This window comes from Channa argus, chromosome 7, assembly GCF_033026475.1.
Source record: "Channa argus isolate prfri chromosome 7, Channa argus male v1.0, whole genome shotgun sequence".
Lineage (NCBI taxonomy): Eukaryota > Metazoa > Chordata > Actinopteri > Anabantiformes > Channidae > Channa > Channa argus.
Window position 1 is genome coordinate 28,332,001 of NC_090203.1, and position 17,911 is coordinate 28,349,911.

A 17,911-nucleotide genomic window follows, 5' to 3' on the forward strand; every position below is an offset into this window, starting at 1 on the left:
AGCTGTGGGAGTTGGAGTGGGGACTGCAGGTGTGCACTGCACGTGACATAGGTGTGGGAGGGTAGAGTTTGTGCCCTCTCACACATCTGCAAATAATTTAATAATTTATACTGTGTCCTTAACCATAGCCAAGTGTTAAGCTACTTTACTGAAATGTATCAGTGAATTAACCCCTGGATTCTATTTCACGTGTGCTGTATTTGTTGGCCTTCCTTTATTGGATTTTGGTAAATCTTAAACAGCTTCTATTTAACAATACTTTTTACGTAGTGATTCAAGTAATACATCATTTTTACATGATTAAAGTCTAACAGATATACATACAGTGGTGCTTGAAACCTTTGGATTTTCTGTCTCTGCAAAAACACGACTTAAAACATTATCAGTTCCAAAGTTAGACATGGGAAATATATTTAAACAAATAAGTTTACACTTGTTGATTCATTTATTAATGAAAATAATCCAATCGTACATATTTGTGTGGGGAATCTATCTAGGACTTCCCGGCATATAAAGGACATAAGAATTAGGTGTTTTAAATAATGGAAAGACGATTGAGTGTCAGTCTGGAGGCCTTCCCTTGTTTAAAATAGAGAATTCTAGGTCTTTATTATCAAACCCTGATCTTGACAACACAGTTTGTAGAAAGTTATCGTCGCTTAAACAAAGGAGATTTAGATTCCTGTGAAGATAACGTAAAAAGAAAGTAAACCTAGAGCAAATGTCTAATTTAATGAAGACATGCATTGGTAATCAATGTGTTAAAGCCATGTCTAAACAATATAATTGAAAGTTGTGTTACGTGTTGAAGCTCTTTTTTGGAGCTGTGGTTTAGGAACGTCAGTCATATGGACAGACTGACGTCTGATATTCAATATGATTTTAGATATGGGTCATTGAAAGTCCTCAAAAAACCTTTTGTCTCTCCAAATATGGGCATTCAAAGTGTATATGTGGGAGCAGGCACTGGTGTTTCTTGATCTGTCACTTGAAGATAAGTCAGATTTAAATTTAAACCATATTAGCTTTCTCACTTTGACAGTTGCACACTCATCATAATTTACCCACTCACTCATAAACACACATACATTTGCATCCACACATCCTGGTTGCTATACTCCCACACAGAGAAAGTATGTGGGCTACAAAAAGCAAACTGTATCCAGTGTGGGTTTTGTCTCGAAGTCTGTGACAATTAAACAGACAAGGAAATTCTCTCATAAGAATCTCATGGCAGCACCATAACCTGAGTGGGAATTCTTGAAAGTGCACTAGTCTGTCGTGGAAGCTAACCATGATACCGAAAGTCAGAGAGTGAACACCACTTAAAAGTTCAAATTAAAAATGCAAGGAACGATGAAATGTCTGGAATTAGTAGAGCTAAATATTTTTATATTTAAATGTGATTGCTACAGTATATTCATCATCAGTCTCTATGTAAAGGTTAAAACTATTAGCAACTTCTGTTTATCTTGATCAACCACCGACAACCTACAGACACGCTATCACTCACAGTACAGAACAGTAAGTATCTTTAAGGGACAGTACAGGGATTTTCCCTCAGTTGTTGTTGCAGTGGCAGGTTACAATAACTGGTGCATTTTGATGTCAAATCAATGCAAAACAATGACATAATTGTCCCCACTGTGTTAAATACTCCTGTCACATCGGTCTATTAAGACGTTAAAGTGGTAATATGACAATGAAAAAAGCCTTTCGGGATCACTTAACTACATTAATTTTAGCTGTGCCAGCAGGACACTACGTATGGCACAGTCATTCAGCTAGACTGAAATATCTCAACAGCTAATAGATGGTTTGCCATGAAAATTTGCCATGTCTGCATGTGATCACCCCTGTCCACGTCTTTGTAAACTTTGAATATGGGCATAGCTGATTTTTTAAAACTGGATACTGGCTCAGAACATGGCAGCTAATGATTTCCATGAAAGTTGCTCACTGGTGCACACACACTTGTGATCTTCTGAAAAATCATGCACCATTTTATAGCTTCTCTTTTTGTAATGATTCTGTATGACAAATTTGCCTTGTGGTCAATTGGCGGCTATGACATACAGTGAGAAGTGGAAGGTCTTATACAATCAGATCAGTTCCCATGGCTCTGTACCATATAAGGTTCTTTTTGGCCATGTGTGACATTACCAAAACTAAAACCCTTTCCCAAGTGTTCCAGCCCATTACACCTGTAAATAACCCCCCCTCCCCAATAGTATAATCACTCAGGAGCCAGGCATGTGTTTAAAGAACTGAGCTGCTACTGACAGTTGTTATTGACTGGTGCATTGATTAATGTGAAGGATGTGTGTGAACGTGACACTCTAAAGCCACTTAAACTGTTGTTTCATTACTCACTCCCTTTGTTAGTTTTACAGACAACCACAGGCTTTAGAAGCAGAACTGATTACATATGAATGCACTTACACATAATTTAATTTTTATTTGTATTAGGAGCAGTAGAAATGAATGCAACACAAGCCGGCGTAGCAGTTATTGTGACACAGTAGTGAAGCAGTACCAAAGTGTAAAACAGCCCTGATTCAACCAGAAACAGGCTCCGGTTGTGGCCAAGGCTAATGATCACTCACTGAATCGACATCTTTTTACAAAGTACTTTTTTGCAACATTTACATCAGAAATGTGTCACTTTTTAAGACATGGTTGGTAATATTTAAAACAAAAGTCCTTACAATTAAACCCGGTATGGACAACAATAACTGGCAACAAATTCTCATCCAACAGTCATGAAAGTTTCTTTGAGACGAAACTGTTTAAGCAAATCTCCATAGAACCAAAAATTATGTAACAAAGTGTGTAGTACAGTACAAGGTTCAGTACAGTATGTCGTTCTGTTTCAAAATGGAGGGCAGAGGTCATAGGTCATACATTACATTTACATTTAGAGTAACTTTAGTGGGTTCTGGTGCACACACACACACACTCACACACTGATGGGGGAGCTGCTATGCAGCTGGCCAACACTCACCGTTGGGGTTCAGTGTCTTGCTCAAGGACAATTTGACATGTGACTGGAGGAGGTTGGGATTGAACCAAAAACTGTGAGATTGGTGGACAACCGCTCTCCCTTCTTGCGCCACAGTCACCCGATATATTATCAATATATTACCTTTCAATTCACCCCTAATATCAGTAATAAAGTTTTATTTAGATTACAACCTGATGGCAAAGTCTGCTGCTGTGCAGCAAACAAATAAACACACACATGTCATGGACTCATTATGCTCTGTTTGAACTTGTAATTTCCCTCTGTGGGTGGACAAAAGTTGACAGACAGAAAACTGAAAATATTGGTGGAATATACTTTCCATTGTGTTTATGTGTGTGCCCGTGTGTTGCAGTGTGTGCGTGTGTGTGTGTGTGTGTCTGTGTGTGTGTGTGTGTGTGTGTGTGTGTGTGGGGGGGGGGGGTCACATTTCTTAAGGAGGCCACTTGAGACTACACAATTCTCTCACGACTGAGAAACTCCGTCCACTACCAGTATTAATACACTAATTCTGAAGAAGTAAAAGTGAAAAAACGTGTAAAAACACTGCACACACTACATCGTCTGATGTCGGAGTATCCACGATCACGTTGAGAGATAATGAAATAAAATCGCAGAGACCTTCTTTGTGTAGACCACCGTAACTGTGACAGTGTGTGTTGTGTCTCTTGTTTGTTTCACATGGCCCAACGCCGCATCTATAAATATCGGCAAATGACTATATTTAACTCCCCAGTGAACCAAATCTGTTCTTTCCTAGAGCATAGTCAAATCAGACTGACAGAAGTTTCCGAGCTCCGGCAGCCTATCACACCCAAAGGAGTAAATTACGCTTTGCTGTCGGTCTCATTTGACTGTGGTTATGGTCTCTCTCTCTCTCTCTCTCTCTCTCTAAAACTCTCTCGTTCAGCTCGGTAAAAGTCGTCACTTTCCGATAATCATATTCCGGGATAAAAGCCAAATATGGGTGCAGGGGGCGTTCCCGTGTTAACCGGATTCAACCTTTTATGGGTTAAGACGCTCAACCGGAAATCCTCTTTTGATACTCGAATTTAAACGAAAATGTGTTTTCTGAAAAAAATTATAATTTTTAAAATGAAGGTAAAAAAGTAAAGCTGCGTGTGCATTCTGCAGTATATTCAGCAGGGGTGTCGTTTATTTTATTTGTTTGCTAGTGTTTTACATCAAGTGGAAAAGTCCGTTTCTCTGCTGGAGCAGTGGGTTCTCCACTGACAAGTGATTCCCTTTGACGTCGTCACGGAGCCACTCAGCCAATCAGCGCCGGCAGCGCCTCCCCTCTCGTCTTCCCTCCTACTCCATATTTGGTTAATGACGTACGGAGCGCGTTCAAAAGGTTCCCCGTACTGTATATACATAGTAGTGCCAGCGCGGCCGCTCACAATAAGAGTTACTTTACACGCTGTAAACTTTATCGCCAGAGCGCATGAAGCGCAGCAGTATCACGGAACTCATCCTCTCACAGCAGTGGTGACCCACGCTCGGCTGGGTACCACACTGCTACTTGTTACAGGCTTTGAAGAAAAGAACAGAACAACTCAAGTGAAGTGAGCAGAGGTGTTGTTTTTCCTGTCTTTCTGCACAATGACGGCTAAAACTTTAGAGAAGGTGCCAGTGAATCTCGGGGGCTTCGTGCATCCCGTCTCTGAGAGCGTGTACATGGATGACATCGCCACCAGCTTGCCCACCTCTGTGGCTATCTTCCCAAACAGCGAGCTGGGAGCGCATTACGACCAGATTAATGTGACTGCAGGTAAGAGGAACGCACCACTGCATAGCACAGAGGATAGTGAAGTAACATTTCAGCCGTGTCCGAAACGTTGTCTATACTCTGAATAGTGTATCTTATAATCCAAATAATCCAAACTCATTTTACACACTGCTTCAGAAATTAATACAACTGGATTTGACTCTTATTTTTAAAACCTAAGTTTATGTGCGCAATGTAACAGGAGGCTTTGTCTCACTTAAAGTCCAAAGTGTGAACAGCTTAATTAATCACGTTCATGTTGCCTTACTAATGGTGGGTTTGGTTTGTTTTCCCTCTGCAGATGGTTTGATGAGCGCAGACATGAGCACCGAGAAGCGCTCTCTGGACCTCTCTTCCTATTCCAGTGGCTTCTCTCAGCCCGTCTCCCACCGCAACCAGACTTTCACCTACATGGGAAAGTTCTCCATCGACTCCCAGTATCCTGGTAACTGGAACCCCGAGGGAGTCATCAACATCGTCTCGGGCATCTTCAACGTGGCCCAGCCGCCGCCTCCTCCTCCCTCCTCCTCAGCGTCCTCCTCTCCGACTTCATCAGGATCTCCCAATCACTTCTCCAGCGGAAATTTGAGTTGCACCATGGCGGGTCAGAACCAAGCAGAGATAGACCACCACCATCTCTATTCCCCCCCACCTCCTTACTCCTCTTCTGGCTGCGGGGATGTTTACCAGGACCCCTCAGCTTTTTTGGCCACTTCCACCTGTCCTATCGCCTCTTACCCCCCGCCCTCTTACTCTTCACCCAAGCAGCCCGGGGGCTCCGACCCACCAGGGCTTTTCCCCATCATTCCCGACTACCCCGGCTTCTTCCAGCCAACTTGCCAGCGGGACATTCATTCAGCCGGTATCCAAGATCGGAAACCGTTCGGCTCATGTCCACTGGATACATTTCGCGTTCCTCCACCCCTGACTCCACTGAACACTATCAGGAATTTTACACTGGGGGGTCCGGGTGGTGGCTCCGAGGGAGGGCCGCCGAGGCTTCCCTCTGCTTACAGTCCACAGAACCTGCCCCTGAGGCCTATTCTGCGGCCCAGAAAGTACCCAAACAGACCCAGCAAAACGCCCATCCATGAGCGACCGTACCCCTGTCCCGCGGAGGGCTGCGACCGGCGGTTCTCCCGCTCCGACGAACTGACCAGACATATCCGCATCCACACCGGACACAAGCCATTCCAGTGTCGGATCTGTATGCGCAACTTCAGCCGCAGCGACCACCTCACCACGCACATACGCACGCACACGGGAGAGAAGCCGTTCGCCTGCGACTTCTGCGGCCGGAAGTTCGCTCGAAGCGACGAGAGGAAGAGACACACTAAAATCCACTTGAGGCAGAAGGAGAGGAAGTCCTCCGCTGTCTCCTCTTCGTCCTCCTCCTCCACTAACTCTGGGCTGGAGCGGCCTTCAGGTGGGATCAGCGCAACCAGCGGCATCTGCTCATAGCAACTTAGTTGTCACCATGGAAGCGTGACAAACACTAACCCCTAAAAAGACGTGCCATCAAATAATGATTGAGAAACTGTTGTGAACTCAAGACAGCAGCCTAAAAACCAGGATGGATGATCCAGCCATGGACAAAAATGGCTGTTTAGCAGTGCGCAATTACGTCCATCCAACCACTCCTGCTCCAGAACTGACAGAGACTGAAACGAATGCACTTTGCCTGCACAGTCTACTAAAGAGTCAATACAGCCATGAAGTGATAGGAACAAAGAGGACTGTTTAATTAATATCGCCAACACTTAGTGTGAGCGCGCACCAGGCTGCTCGTTTTAATGGGAAACAACTGCAATAAAAAAGAAATCTGCGTTAAGTTATTAAATTGACAAAGTGTTCATTCTAACATGTTTGTTGATGACTGTATCTCCCCTTTCGTGCCTTGCTGTGTCTTTTCGTATACTGACGGATTCAAGGACACTTCTAATGCAAATGTATATTTGTCCTTTAATATGTAAAGTTCGAAGACATTCTATTTTTGTAGATATTTCATTTTGTGTAGGTCCAAGTGTTAATCAGTTGTGGTTCACGTGTAAAATCCATGTTGGTGTGTAAATATGTTGGAACTTATACGGCCTTGACATTTTTGTTGTGATGTGTGTTTTGAGACTTATTAAAAGATAACAATGAACACAGAAATCAGTTTGGTTCATTACTCAGCGGAACACGGGCTAGAACTGCGAGCTGTAGCGTGTTCACGGAACCTACAGAAAGCAGGTGAAATTAAAATGAATTATTTATATTAAATATTATATTACATTTATATAAAAAAATGAAAGACGTATAAAGTTGTTGATGTAGGAAAATTATCGGGTAAATCCCACGTTGCGTCACTGGTGGAGTCTGTGACTCAGCCCTCACCCACTCACTTTATATTTAGGTGTCTCGTCAGGTTATAAACATAATATGCAAATAGTTTGTATTAAGCCACAACAGAAACAGATAACATCCTCGTTTGTCGCAGTAAAAGCGAAATACATAAAGCTAATCTCTTCAGAGAAAATCAGAAACAGAAACCAACACTGAGCTTAGTCAAAAGTGTAAAGAAAATTAAGTTTTTGTATACAAATTATTCAATTTGGATACATGAACTTAAAAAAAAAAAAACGGAGAAATATACAACTTAAATTTTAAAGAAAAAAAATGAAGACCTGCATTCAGGCAGGAGCACTGCAAAAATACTGAAGTATTTATTCATTCGCGTTTCTGGTTTCCTTTGATGTTTATTTATTGGCCTGAAAGTATGGTGGGTTTAAAAAATAAATACTGCAAAAGATGACTAGACGACAGAGGATGTGACTTCACTGTCACCCATGGAATGTATGGGGGAGGTTTGTCAAATTAACTTTCCATACACGTGTCTGCATGTTGTCCATCATGCTCTTAAAATAATTAAAAAGTGACATTAAAAATTGATCTGAAGAGTCATTCCAGTATTTTTCTCTTCTTCAACTTTACATTGTTATTGTGATGACCCGAGGCAGTGCTCAGGTTCAAATACTCTATGCTACCAAAAAATGACAGTGATTCATTAAATGTATTTGTTGCTGCTAATATTTTGGTTATCTGTGAATTAGGAAGCTGATTTCAGCTTATTCGTCTGCTCCACAGAGCTTGATTCAAAACAATTAAAAACACATCAGTAATCCACACCGCTGTGCGGGGGGAAGCGTTTCTTCCCAATGAAATACAATGCCAACATTTAAAAGAACAAAGTCTATCGCTTTTTACAGCCTTGATTAATTCAGAACAAAAATGATCAAGTGTGCATGTACATGACCTCTGCTCTGATGGTTGAATTTTTAGTTTCTTGCCCTACACATATCAGAAGAGACTTTGAATTGAATTGTTTTGAGAAACATACGATGACACACAAAGGTAAGTGATCTGCAGGAAAGGCCGACAGAGCATCACCGGGGACAAAATCCAGTTTCTGGTCATTTCTACAGGATTCAAGGTACTGAAATTACTATGTCATTTATGATTAGGTGAATTTGTCCAAATGTTTCTTAAATTCCTAAAATGGTGTAGAAATAGTTGTTAGTTTTTTCATCATAAACTTTTTAAATAAACACTGCTTTCACTTTAAATCCATTGTTGTGGCAAACAGAGCCAACACAATGTGTCCATGTCCAAATACACATTCATCCTATATTTGCTAGATTTACTTTTTGACTCTCGGTGTCTAATAATTGGAATACACTTTATTATGTTTATTTTAATTGATTTTTGTCTAATAAAATAGAGTGAATGTTGAATTGACACCTTTTTTCCTATCCAGGCTTTCTGAAATTGTCTAAGAAATGATAAATACAAAATAGAATAGATAGAACACTTTACTTAAAAATAAGAGACTATAGAAATAATAGTTTATTTTTATTCATTTATATTTACAAATTTCTTTGTCGGTTATGCTTTTACGTCCTAGTTTTATGAAACAAATTCACATGAGCAATTCAACTGCTTTTGCACAAAACTTGTGCATTGAAAAAATATTCTGTCGGTTATTTATGGCAGTTATTTATGGCTGAATTTAAGTTTTAGGAAATACTAAAACCCTTCTGGTACTGGGTACCTGCTCAATGATGCAGTAATTACAGTGGCATAACCTTGTTACACTTAAGTACACAGCGTATTCTTAGGTAATATGAGTTATATCTGGGTACATTATTCATGCTGACTGACATGAAAACCAACTTCAAGAGTGAAGGAGTTGTTTAGTGAGTATTACTACTGAATTTCCAAGTCAATTCCACCTTAAAAATTGAAGCAGTTTTCTTTCAGCTTTTGGATGAGATGATGTGTCAGTCACTTACAAATATTGATGGGAGTTTTCTTGTGTGCTTGCAAGCGTGTCAACATAAATGAAGAAACATAACAGATGCAGATGCTTTCACACAGATGCACTGCATTGAATGATGCTCTGTTTATAATGCATGCAAATATGCGAAGCAGGTCCAGCTGATTCTAATACTGATTCTAATCCAGTCTTCTCCTTTAAAATACAACTAGGTAGGTAATTTGTACAAGCAAGGGGAGAAACGATCAACACAGAAGTAATACAGCATGGGGTGATGTGTAGCAGCTGTAGTGAACATTACACACCTGACACCTGGTATTTGCAAACAAAAGAACTTTCCCAAAGTAGACAGGAGTTCAACTTTTTCGTGCTTTGTCTTCATGTGTCACATCAGTGTACTAAAGCAAAATCACTTCACTTTACCAACACCTAATAATGTTTCTTTAGTCTCTAAGGTTCTGTGTTTGCACAGTTGGAACCACGTGAAGCACATTTGTTTGAGACCTGACTACCTCAGTGGGTTCTGTGGTTGATATCAGCGGGTAGGAACAAACAACCTCTATGGGTGTTAGGGCTGGAAAACTTGTGTCATACATAAGGAAAAATAGAAGAGCAAAGGCATCAGTCTGACTTAGGAACAACAGTTCATCAACAGGAGATTATTGTAGGGCTTCAGTCCAAACCCCACATCACTAGGATAAGTGCTTATTTGTAAGTTCAGTTGTGCCAAATCAATAGGCCCTGGTCTAAAGAGAGGTGGTGTATACAAAGAGGAGGGTACACGCCTGAATGCTTGAGGGGATCTGGTGGCTCTTTTATGCAGTGGGGCACGTGTTGATATGATGGTGAGATATTATAATGCTGATAATAGTGCTCTCCTCCAGAATGAGTCGCCTTCATGCATACGTTACAAAAGATTTATTGTTTCATGAATATGAAAATCCTATGCTATGACCTCAATCATCACCACATCTCAACCCAAAATAAACACCTATGGACTAATTTGGACTGACATCTTAGAGCTGCGACACTCTGAGCCGACCTGAAAGAAGTAGCAGCAAAAAAATGCAGCGCTGCTTGTTCTGCGTTTGCCTGAGAGAAGACAGAGTACAAACCTGGGATGGTATATATACAAACCATAAACCAAACAGTATTAACTTTACCATTTTCACACCACTCTCACTAGAACTACCTTTAATCCATGATGAGTCTGTCAAGAAGTTACAAGTTGTACTGCTGTTAATACTTTGGTGTCTCCTCCACTGATAATCAGAGTGGCCTCTTTATCTGACAGACATCCCTCAATTCAACATGAAGAATCATCCAAAAAGCCTACAACAGGTCTCCGACAGCAAAGGACACACTGCAAAGCGTAGGCTGATGGACGCTGATCCACCCCTGCACTAGAGGTCCAGACAATGCCAAAGCAGTTCTGCTTTGTGCAAGTGGCGACACTTTATTTTGTTTGTTCTTCTAATTTGTTACTCTGTTACCTATACCTGAGGAGCCCTGATCTGCAAGTCAAGGGTGCCTAAAAATAAAATATGATTAGTTTTCTAGAAGCAATTCTTTCTTTCGTTCCACTGGCTTACAGAGTTCAATCTCTGCAGTTGGACCCTTTTCCAAATATTTGCCTCTGCATGTCACAAGTTGTGAAAGCACAAACATCTTGCAGATGGAGTTTATGTTTATCCTGTTTGTCCCGTGTGTTTGGCACGTGATGACCCGACTCAGTCTGTTATTTTCATAACTATCTCATAAACATTTTATTTCAGCTAAATAAATTGGGATGTGGGGTCATAAGGGCCCTGTTCAACACAGCTTTACAGTCCACAGAACACAAAGACATTGCTAGGTCCAGCTTAACCCAAATGTAATATTAATTTGAGTTAAAAATAAACCTGAAATGTCATCATGTCGTTTGTATTGGTTGATTCTTCAATTCAGAGAAATGTTTAGAGAATCTTGGCCTCGTATTACAAAGTAATAAAATGAGCTGTTTATCAATTCCCCAAGATACATAAACGATACACTGAAGAGGTCACATGGATGGTGCTCTGCTATGAAAAAACATGTACGTTCTGGTAGAATGAACGTGTGCCTGCTCTGGGGATCCACCTTCCAAGCAGGTTTATTATATCCACCTCACACCAATCAAAGTTATTCATAATAATGACATTAGCTGACAGTGGGTAGACTATAATTTTTACTGGCTTGATATGTCAAACTGTCCTCTGTGAAAAGCATGATTCAGGTCTTAAAGTGGTGATATTCAATCCACAGGCCTCAGATATTTTTAGAAAGATCTTTCACATTCACATTTGCATACTACATATTATTTTTTTTAAAAACCAACAAATCAAAGCAAAAAAAAAAAAAAAAAAAAATCAGGACAGTATAAATAGTATGTTCCTTTAGTATTTCCATGTTTAATTGATGCATTCAACATTAAACAGGCTCACAGAACAGTGTGAAGTCTAATATAGGTCAAAGGAACATCATGGAGTAAGGCTAAAGTGACGTAGTATACAGATATAGTGTTTATCAAGCTCAAAAGTAGTGAAGAAACTGAAGTTTGGTGACTTTGAACTAATATAACGTGATATGTTTAATAGACTATACTTCATGGGATGACGTTAAAGGCTTCAAAAGTAAATATAATGTGTACGCACTTTTAAAGAAGAAACAAGTGTAAAATAGAAAAGGTCCTCTTAACAAGTATACATTAAATATTCCAAAATAACGCAGCTATGACTTGAGTTACAGGCTTTGGGATGAAAAGATACCAATGTAGAACTGCACCACAGTAAAATACAGTGTAAAATGTTTTTCCCAACATAATGGTCAGAAATAAAATATCATACAAGTAATGTGAGTTCTTGGTTATCAGTACTTCTTACAGTACTGACTGGTTGAGGGTCTGTGGGAGGCACTTCACTGATCCCTATTCTAGCTGGAGTTTTAAGAGTTCCATACGCTGCTTCTCTGCTCCTGGAGCATCCTTGAGCAAAGCACTCATTACCATGAAATAATGACCCTCATGACTTTTCCAGTGAAAGAGGACAAATCGTCGATTGGCCCCTGTCATGAGATCATCACTGGCCTATGCTGCAGGGATCAGAGGTTTCATTCAGAGAGAGACCACCGGGCCTGGGTAGGGCTCCCCACCACACCAAAAGTCCTCTGGCTGCGGGATTTCTAGCAGCCATGTCTCCTCTTGTTTTTCCTTCTCGTCTCCCTGCTGCTCCTTTTTTTCACTTGTTTCTTCACCCGTCACAGTTTGCAGGACTTTGTAATAGTGACAGTCCCGTCCGTCATCTGGATTGTACGGTGGCGCCAGAATATCGAGAAAAGCAGCAGGTCCGTCCACCGCGTCGATTTGGTGGAGGTTATCCCTTACAGGAGTGAGGAGGCATGGCCCGCTGTTCTCTGTGTGCACGCCGACTGAGTGAAGCAAGGAGCGCCATACGGAGGCTGTCTGCAGGTGGGTCAGCGGAGGATGAAAGTGAGGTAGTACTGTGTTAACTGTCACGTTATCCTCAACTTTATCAAAGCAGCGGATGCTCACCTTCCCATAAAGAACCTGAACAAGAAACAGCAGACAGTTAGGAAAAAACTGATGTACTGTACTGACGTACAGGTGAACACAGCTTGCTGTTCAGTGGCCTATTACTACATCACCCTTGACTTATTTTCAGTCTGTAAACTGTGACCACACAAAACAGGTGTAAATGAAGACTGGAAAGTTTTAAAGGGTTGTTTTAGATTTTAAAAATAAAAAGTCCAAAATATATTCACAGCAGACCAAAACATACACATAGGCTAAGCCAGAGGTTTCCAGCCCAGGTCCTGAAGTACCTCAGCCTCACTCACTGATACATCATACTATCAGATTATTTGCATTATGAGGGAAATTTATTTCTGAGCATATTTTTTATCACACTGGCAGCAAAACAATGCAAAGCTTGTCACTGGGTCTTCTGACTGTGACTGACCAAAATGTGCTTTAGCTTCAGAGAACACAACAAACTGTGCCTCTTCTCCAGTTTTGAGTTCATCTCAGCCAGAGTGAGAGGACTGAGAGGCTGAAATATTCAGCACGATCAGATAAAGAAAGAACACATAATAACAGGTATCACATATTTTTCACTAGAAAAAGGGAACACATAGGAGGAAGCAATATGTGTTATGTAATATTTAATACAATTCTTTAACTCATGTTCTCGGCTGATGTAAATGGTAAAATGTTTTGCACGTATATAGCGCTTTTCTACCTATTGGCACTCAAAGCACTTTACACTGCTTCTTATTCACCCATTCACACTGACACTCTTACACCAATGCAGCAGGCCAACGCTCACCAGGAGCAACTAAGTTGGGGTTCAGTGTCTTGCTCAAGGACACAATGTTCCAATTGCTCTTTAAAATGTCCACATCTCACTGTTCTAAGTAAGTAACAAGTGACTGTAACGGTGAACAAATTGCTTATTTATTCTTAGTTAAGCACATATTTCTGCAAAAGAAGCTCAATGAAAAGAGTAGAAATATTGATTGCATTCTACTTATTTGTATTTACTGACTTTTACTTTTGACTTTGACATACCTTACTGTCCAACAGCTACCCACTTCAAATAGACTAGCAAAGGTCCTGATTCAGATTTGATTTAATTACATACATTTTGGATATGAACATTTTAAACTGGGAGATTCTGAAACTGATGCACAATCAGCTAGTGTTGTGACTAGAGGAAGAGTGACACTTGGTCCACTCTGGTTTTTCAGTGATACCTTTCACTGTCTATGGAAAGTCTTTGGCACAGGCACCAAAGTGCAAAGAGCAAAGCTGCTGTTTGACATTTTCAGCAGCAAATACGTCTACAGGCACGTTAGAGTGAGGGGAAATAGCCCTCTAGTGAATTGATCATCAATGTCAGCATTCTCTCAGACACACACACACACACACAAAAAAAAACTTGTGCCCAAATACACTTGAGTGGACATAAATATATTTGGGCAGCCAGCCCAAGTATATTGTATGTGTGGGAATCACTGCCGTTCTAGGAAGTCAGAGTTAAAATGAACCTGATTGAGTTAAGGAAAAGTATTTTTTCATACTTTACAATTTCACCTCCACAAAACAAACAAACAAACAAACAAAAACAACAACCGGAAACTATGTCATCAAGTTTTCTTTATTGTCTTTTTGATTAAAAATTTGTGATAAGTAATGATGATGTTGGCTGCAGACAACAATAGCTAAATACTATAAGGATGACTGAACATGAAAAAAAAGTACTTCTTCGAATGATGACATCATTTCCTGCCATTATTTTTGTTTCTTCTAACTAAAAATATTATTTTCCTGCACTGAACCAGATTATTTTTGACTCTGACTCCCTAAAGGAGCATTTAGGAAATACATTAAAAAATTTGGGTTTTCAAACAACTGGTCGCCAAGCTGCTTTATGGGGTGTCGAGAAAGTATGTTCTTTTAAAAATAGAATGCAAGATGAAAAATTGCCCTTTATATGTTTTAAAAAAAAGTGCCTGGTCACCGCTGACTGATCCATGATTATAGGGAGAGATTATTGCTTCTTCTGCTATCGCTCAAGCAGCTGCAGCAGCAGCTCTCTGGAGTTAGACATTAGTGCTACATGAAGATCCCATTTTGCCAACCAGCTGGAGTATTGGTGGCTACAGCAGGTGAAGAAAACAAAGTAATACACACAAAAAAACTCAGTGATGTGGAATCTCACACATTCCAGGACTTCACTTTTGTTTGCCTTTGTGCGTTTGCTTTACAATAAAACAAAGTACAGGTCATAGCATTAGCAACCTGTTAGCAACATCCGCTGTAAAGTGCTGTAGATCTGATGCTATCAGGGAAAGTAGGTCACCTGTGTTTTGAAACCTTTTACAGCCCAACATGTATTTACTATGTGCAGGCCTTACTTCTTGTTATTGCTGCACAGCTGCTGCTTGTTTTATTCTTTATCATGGTTACAATATGTAAAAGGAGTCCGGTCTCATTAGTGATGTTTTTCTTTTTCAATATGACACATGTGGGCTCTATGGGAACAACATAAAGTTTTATTCCACGATGGTGGAACGAGCTACCAAACTCTGCACGCTCAGCTGAGTCTCTCCCAATATTCAAAAAATTGCTGAAAACAGAACTCTTCCACATCTTCCTATGCACTTAAATCTATTTTAAAAAAAATAAAAAATTCCTTTCTGCACTTTCTCGCACTTGCATATCTCGTACACTGTGAACACTTTTCTGATAGGATTTTGCTTTGATGTTTTCTCCTTGACTTAGATTTTTGCTGCCTTGTACCTCACTTGTAAGTCGCTTTGGATAAAAGCATCTGTTAAATGACCAAATGACTACGTTTTTGGTTTGGAGTAATTCGGTTGAACATATCTGTTTTGGACTATACACTATATAAATTCTGAATAAGTGAATCAAATGAGCTTGTAAAAAGTGGTTTTACCACCCAGCCTGTAAAACAAAGTCATAAAATCACAAAAAACAAATTTTCAGTTGATGAAACTAGCAAAAGCTGTGCATGCATTAGGGTTTGGGACTGGGGTTTGCAGTAGGGGTGAGGATACTGCCCCCCAGGACAGACGCCCCAGGACTTTCCCCGTTTAGTTATTAGATCTTGGTACCAGCCATACAGGAGCGTGGAGGTGGTCTTATGTTTTGCTTGTCCCAGTATGCAAACAGGGGCCCATCATGGGCTTGGACATGCAAAGAATGGATAGTGTAGGTTACACTGGCACGGAGACGGAGCCTGCATGACTTCTTGTTTGATCCTGGCACAATAAACGTGTGAACCAAATGTTTGAATAAGTTAATTTAGCCTAACGGAAGTTTTCATAAAGGTTACAGAGAGAAGCTAATTCCAGCAACCAGAAAGCAGAACATGAGTAGAGGTGTAATAGACCTTCAGCATCCCGTTCATGCCCGGGTGGTCGTGCAGCGGGATAGAGCCGCCGGTTCTCAGCAGAAACACCCCCATGCTGAACACCTCCGTCTCGCAGATGTGCATGTAGGTGACTGGGGGGCTCTGAAGCCCCGCTGCCCTGGACCTTGCATTGCTCTTCGGAGGAGCGATTTTGAGGTCCGCTGCCCTGACCGCGGTCACTAAGGAGATTAGTTCATTCTGTTTGTCCGAAACCAATTTACTGTCTCCGCTGGCGGAATTGTGGAGGCCTTTAAATGTGACATAGGCCTGCTTTGCTATTTTCTGGATTAGAGGACTTTTCTTGTCCCGCGGCATTGTGGCTGCGGAGAAAACTAACGGTTATCCTGTGTCCCTGGCGCTGATCCGAGGCAGATACACCCGCAGTAAAGTATGTTGCAGATCCTCCGGTGTCTCCGGGTTTCCTCAGTTCGGTCGAAGGTTAAAAACCACAAAACTAAAACTCATTGAACAACAAAACACAATTCATGCTGAAAATGTGTAATTTCTCCCTCACATTAGAGCCTCGTCCACTCAATTTCCACCCTGTCTGCTCCACGCCCGCACTCACGGAGCATGCGCACGCAAACAAAAGCATTGTGGGATATGGAGTTTAAACAGAAACTATAACCCTATTCTAATTCATATCAGCTGAACAGTCAGACACCACATAACCACATCGATTTCAACTGAAATTTGCACGTAATATTATAAGATCAGGGGATGGATATACTTACCTTACACTATCAAATAATGTAGCCTGCATTTGATGGAGACTCAATTTCCCAAAGCTCCTGGGGAAGTAACAGAGGTTGTTGAGGGGAAGGCCTAGCAACCATTGAACTCCCCACAGGGTTGGATTTCAAAGCTCAGGAGTACATTGTTGGGGAACCCCCCTCCTTATGCTTCCTCTAACCTTAACCTTAAACTATGCTAAAGTCATCCACCAGTCCTATTTTATGAACTACATCCTGGCACAAATAAAGCAGCAAATCTGAGGTTTGCAGTAGCTTTGTGGGTGTTGTGGATAAGAAAATCCAAGCCTACATAAAGCTGACAACTTGAGAAATCACTAAAGGATTTGACTTGGCTTATCGTGATAACTTTGCTGAGAATGGTATCTTTAACCATTTCTGTAAATTGTATTACATCTGTAGCAGATAAGGTATACGAAAGTACTTATTTCAAAATAAGAAAAGTTTCTTATAACTTATAACTTATTAAGGGTAATGTGATCCCCAGCTAAACAATGTAGAACTCAACTAAACTGCAGCAGCTAGGAGTAAGATAATATCTACACGGTAACAGGCTGTGACTCTGGTTGCTGTTTAAAATTCAAATCAGTTTTTCTCACGGTGTTTTGATTTGTTAAATGTGTTTGTGGACTTTATTAGTTATGCATCAATATTTTCTGGGAATTACTTCTACTGGAATGTGGAACTCAATAAATTTTCTGTGTTTGTCATACAACAATCTCTGGAGTAGATAATTTTTGGACCACCGGACATGAGTAAGCCTGCATCTACACTCAGAATTAGGATTTAAAGCCTATTTTTGTCTCATAATAGTTACTAAAACCAGTTCACCATGCCAAGATCTCAGGGCTGTTGTGAAAAAATACATTAAAAGAAGAATCCTTAGATTAAAAGAGGTGAAAACATGATCATCTGGTGACACTCCATACTAAAGAGGCCTGCAGCAAGACAATGACCCCAAGCATTCTTGTATAAGAATTATCTGAAGAAGAAAGTAGCTGCTGAAATACTCTACTACTCTACTACTTAGCGATGACTTGGACAGCTCAAGCACCAGATCTAAACACTATCGAGCTGTCATAC

The 17,911-nt window shown here is 40.6% G+C and overlaps 2 protein-coding genes across 2 annotated transcripts; one reads left to right on the forward strand and one right to left on the reverse strand.

Annotated features, from left to right (window-relative positions):
* Positions 1-4,344: 4,344 nt before the first annotated feature.
* Positions 4,345-6,935, forward strand: egr2b (early growth response 2b). The gene is made up of 2 exons (XM_067511698.1): positions 4,345-4,793; positions 5,092-6,935. The coding sequence occupies exons 1-2, from the start codon at positions 4,625-4,627 to the stop codon at positions 6,249-6,251; spliced, it is 1,329 nt and encodes a 442-aa protein (XP_067367799.1). The 5' UTR covers positions 4,345-4,624; the 3' UTR covers positions 6,252-6,935.
* A 4,357-nt stretch (positions 6,936-11,292) lies between these two features.
* On the reverse strand, positions 11,293-16,637 carry adoa (2-aminoethanethiol (cysteamine) dioxygenase a). The gene is made up of 2 exons (XM_067511550.1): positions 16,056-16,637; positions 11,293-12,688 (listed from the first exon to the last, which is right to left on the reverse strand). Exons 1-2 carry the CDS (start codon positions 16,389-16,391, stop codon positions 12,236-12,238), a joined length of 789 nt encoding a protein of 262 aa, XP_067367651.1. The 5' UTR covers positions 16,392-16,637; the 3' UTR covers positions 11,293-12,235.
* Positions 16,638-17,911: the final 1,274 nt, after the last annotated feature.

Excerpts from the sequence above, each read along its gene's own strand:
- egr2b (XM_067511698.1), top strand. The coding sequence starts at position 4,625 with ATGACGGCTAAAACTTTAGAGAAGGTGCCAGTGAATCTCGGGGGCTTC. Across the intron at positions 4,794-5,091 it reads CCAGATTAATGTGACTGCAG|ATGGTTTGATGAGCGCAGAC; the intron begins GTAAGAGGAACG and ends TTCCCTCTGCAG.
- adoa (XM_067511550.1), bottom strand. The coding sequence starts at position 16,391 with ATGCCGCGGGACAAGAAAAGTCCTCTAATCCAGAAAATAGCAAAGCAG. Across the intron at positions 12,689-16,055 it reads GCATGAACGGGATGCTGAAG|GTTCTTTATGGGAAGGTGAG; the intron begins GTCTATTACACC and ends TTTCTTGTTCAG.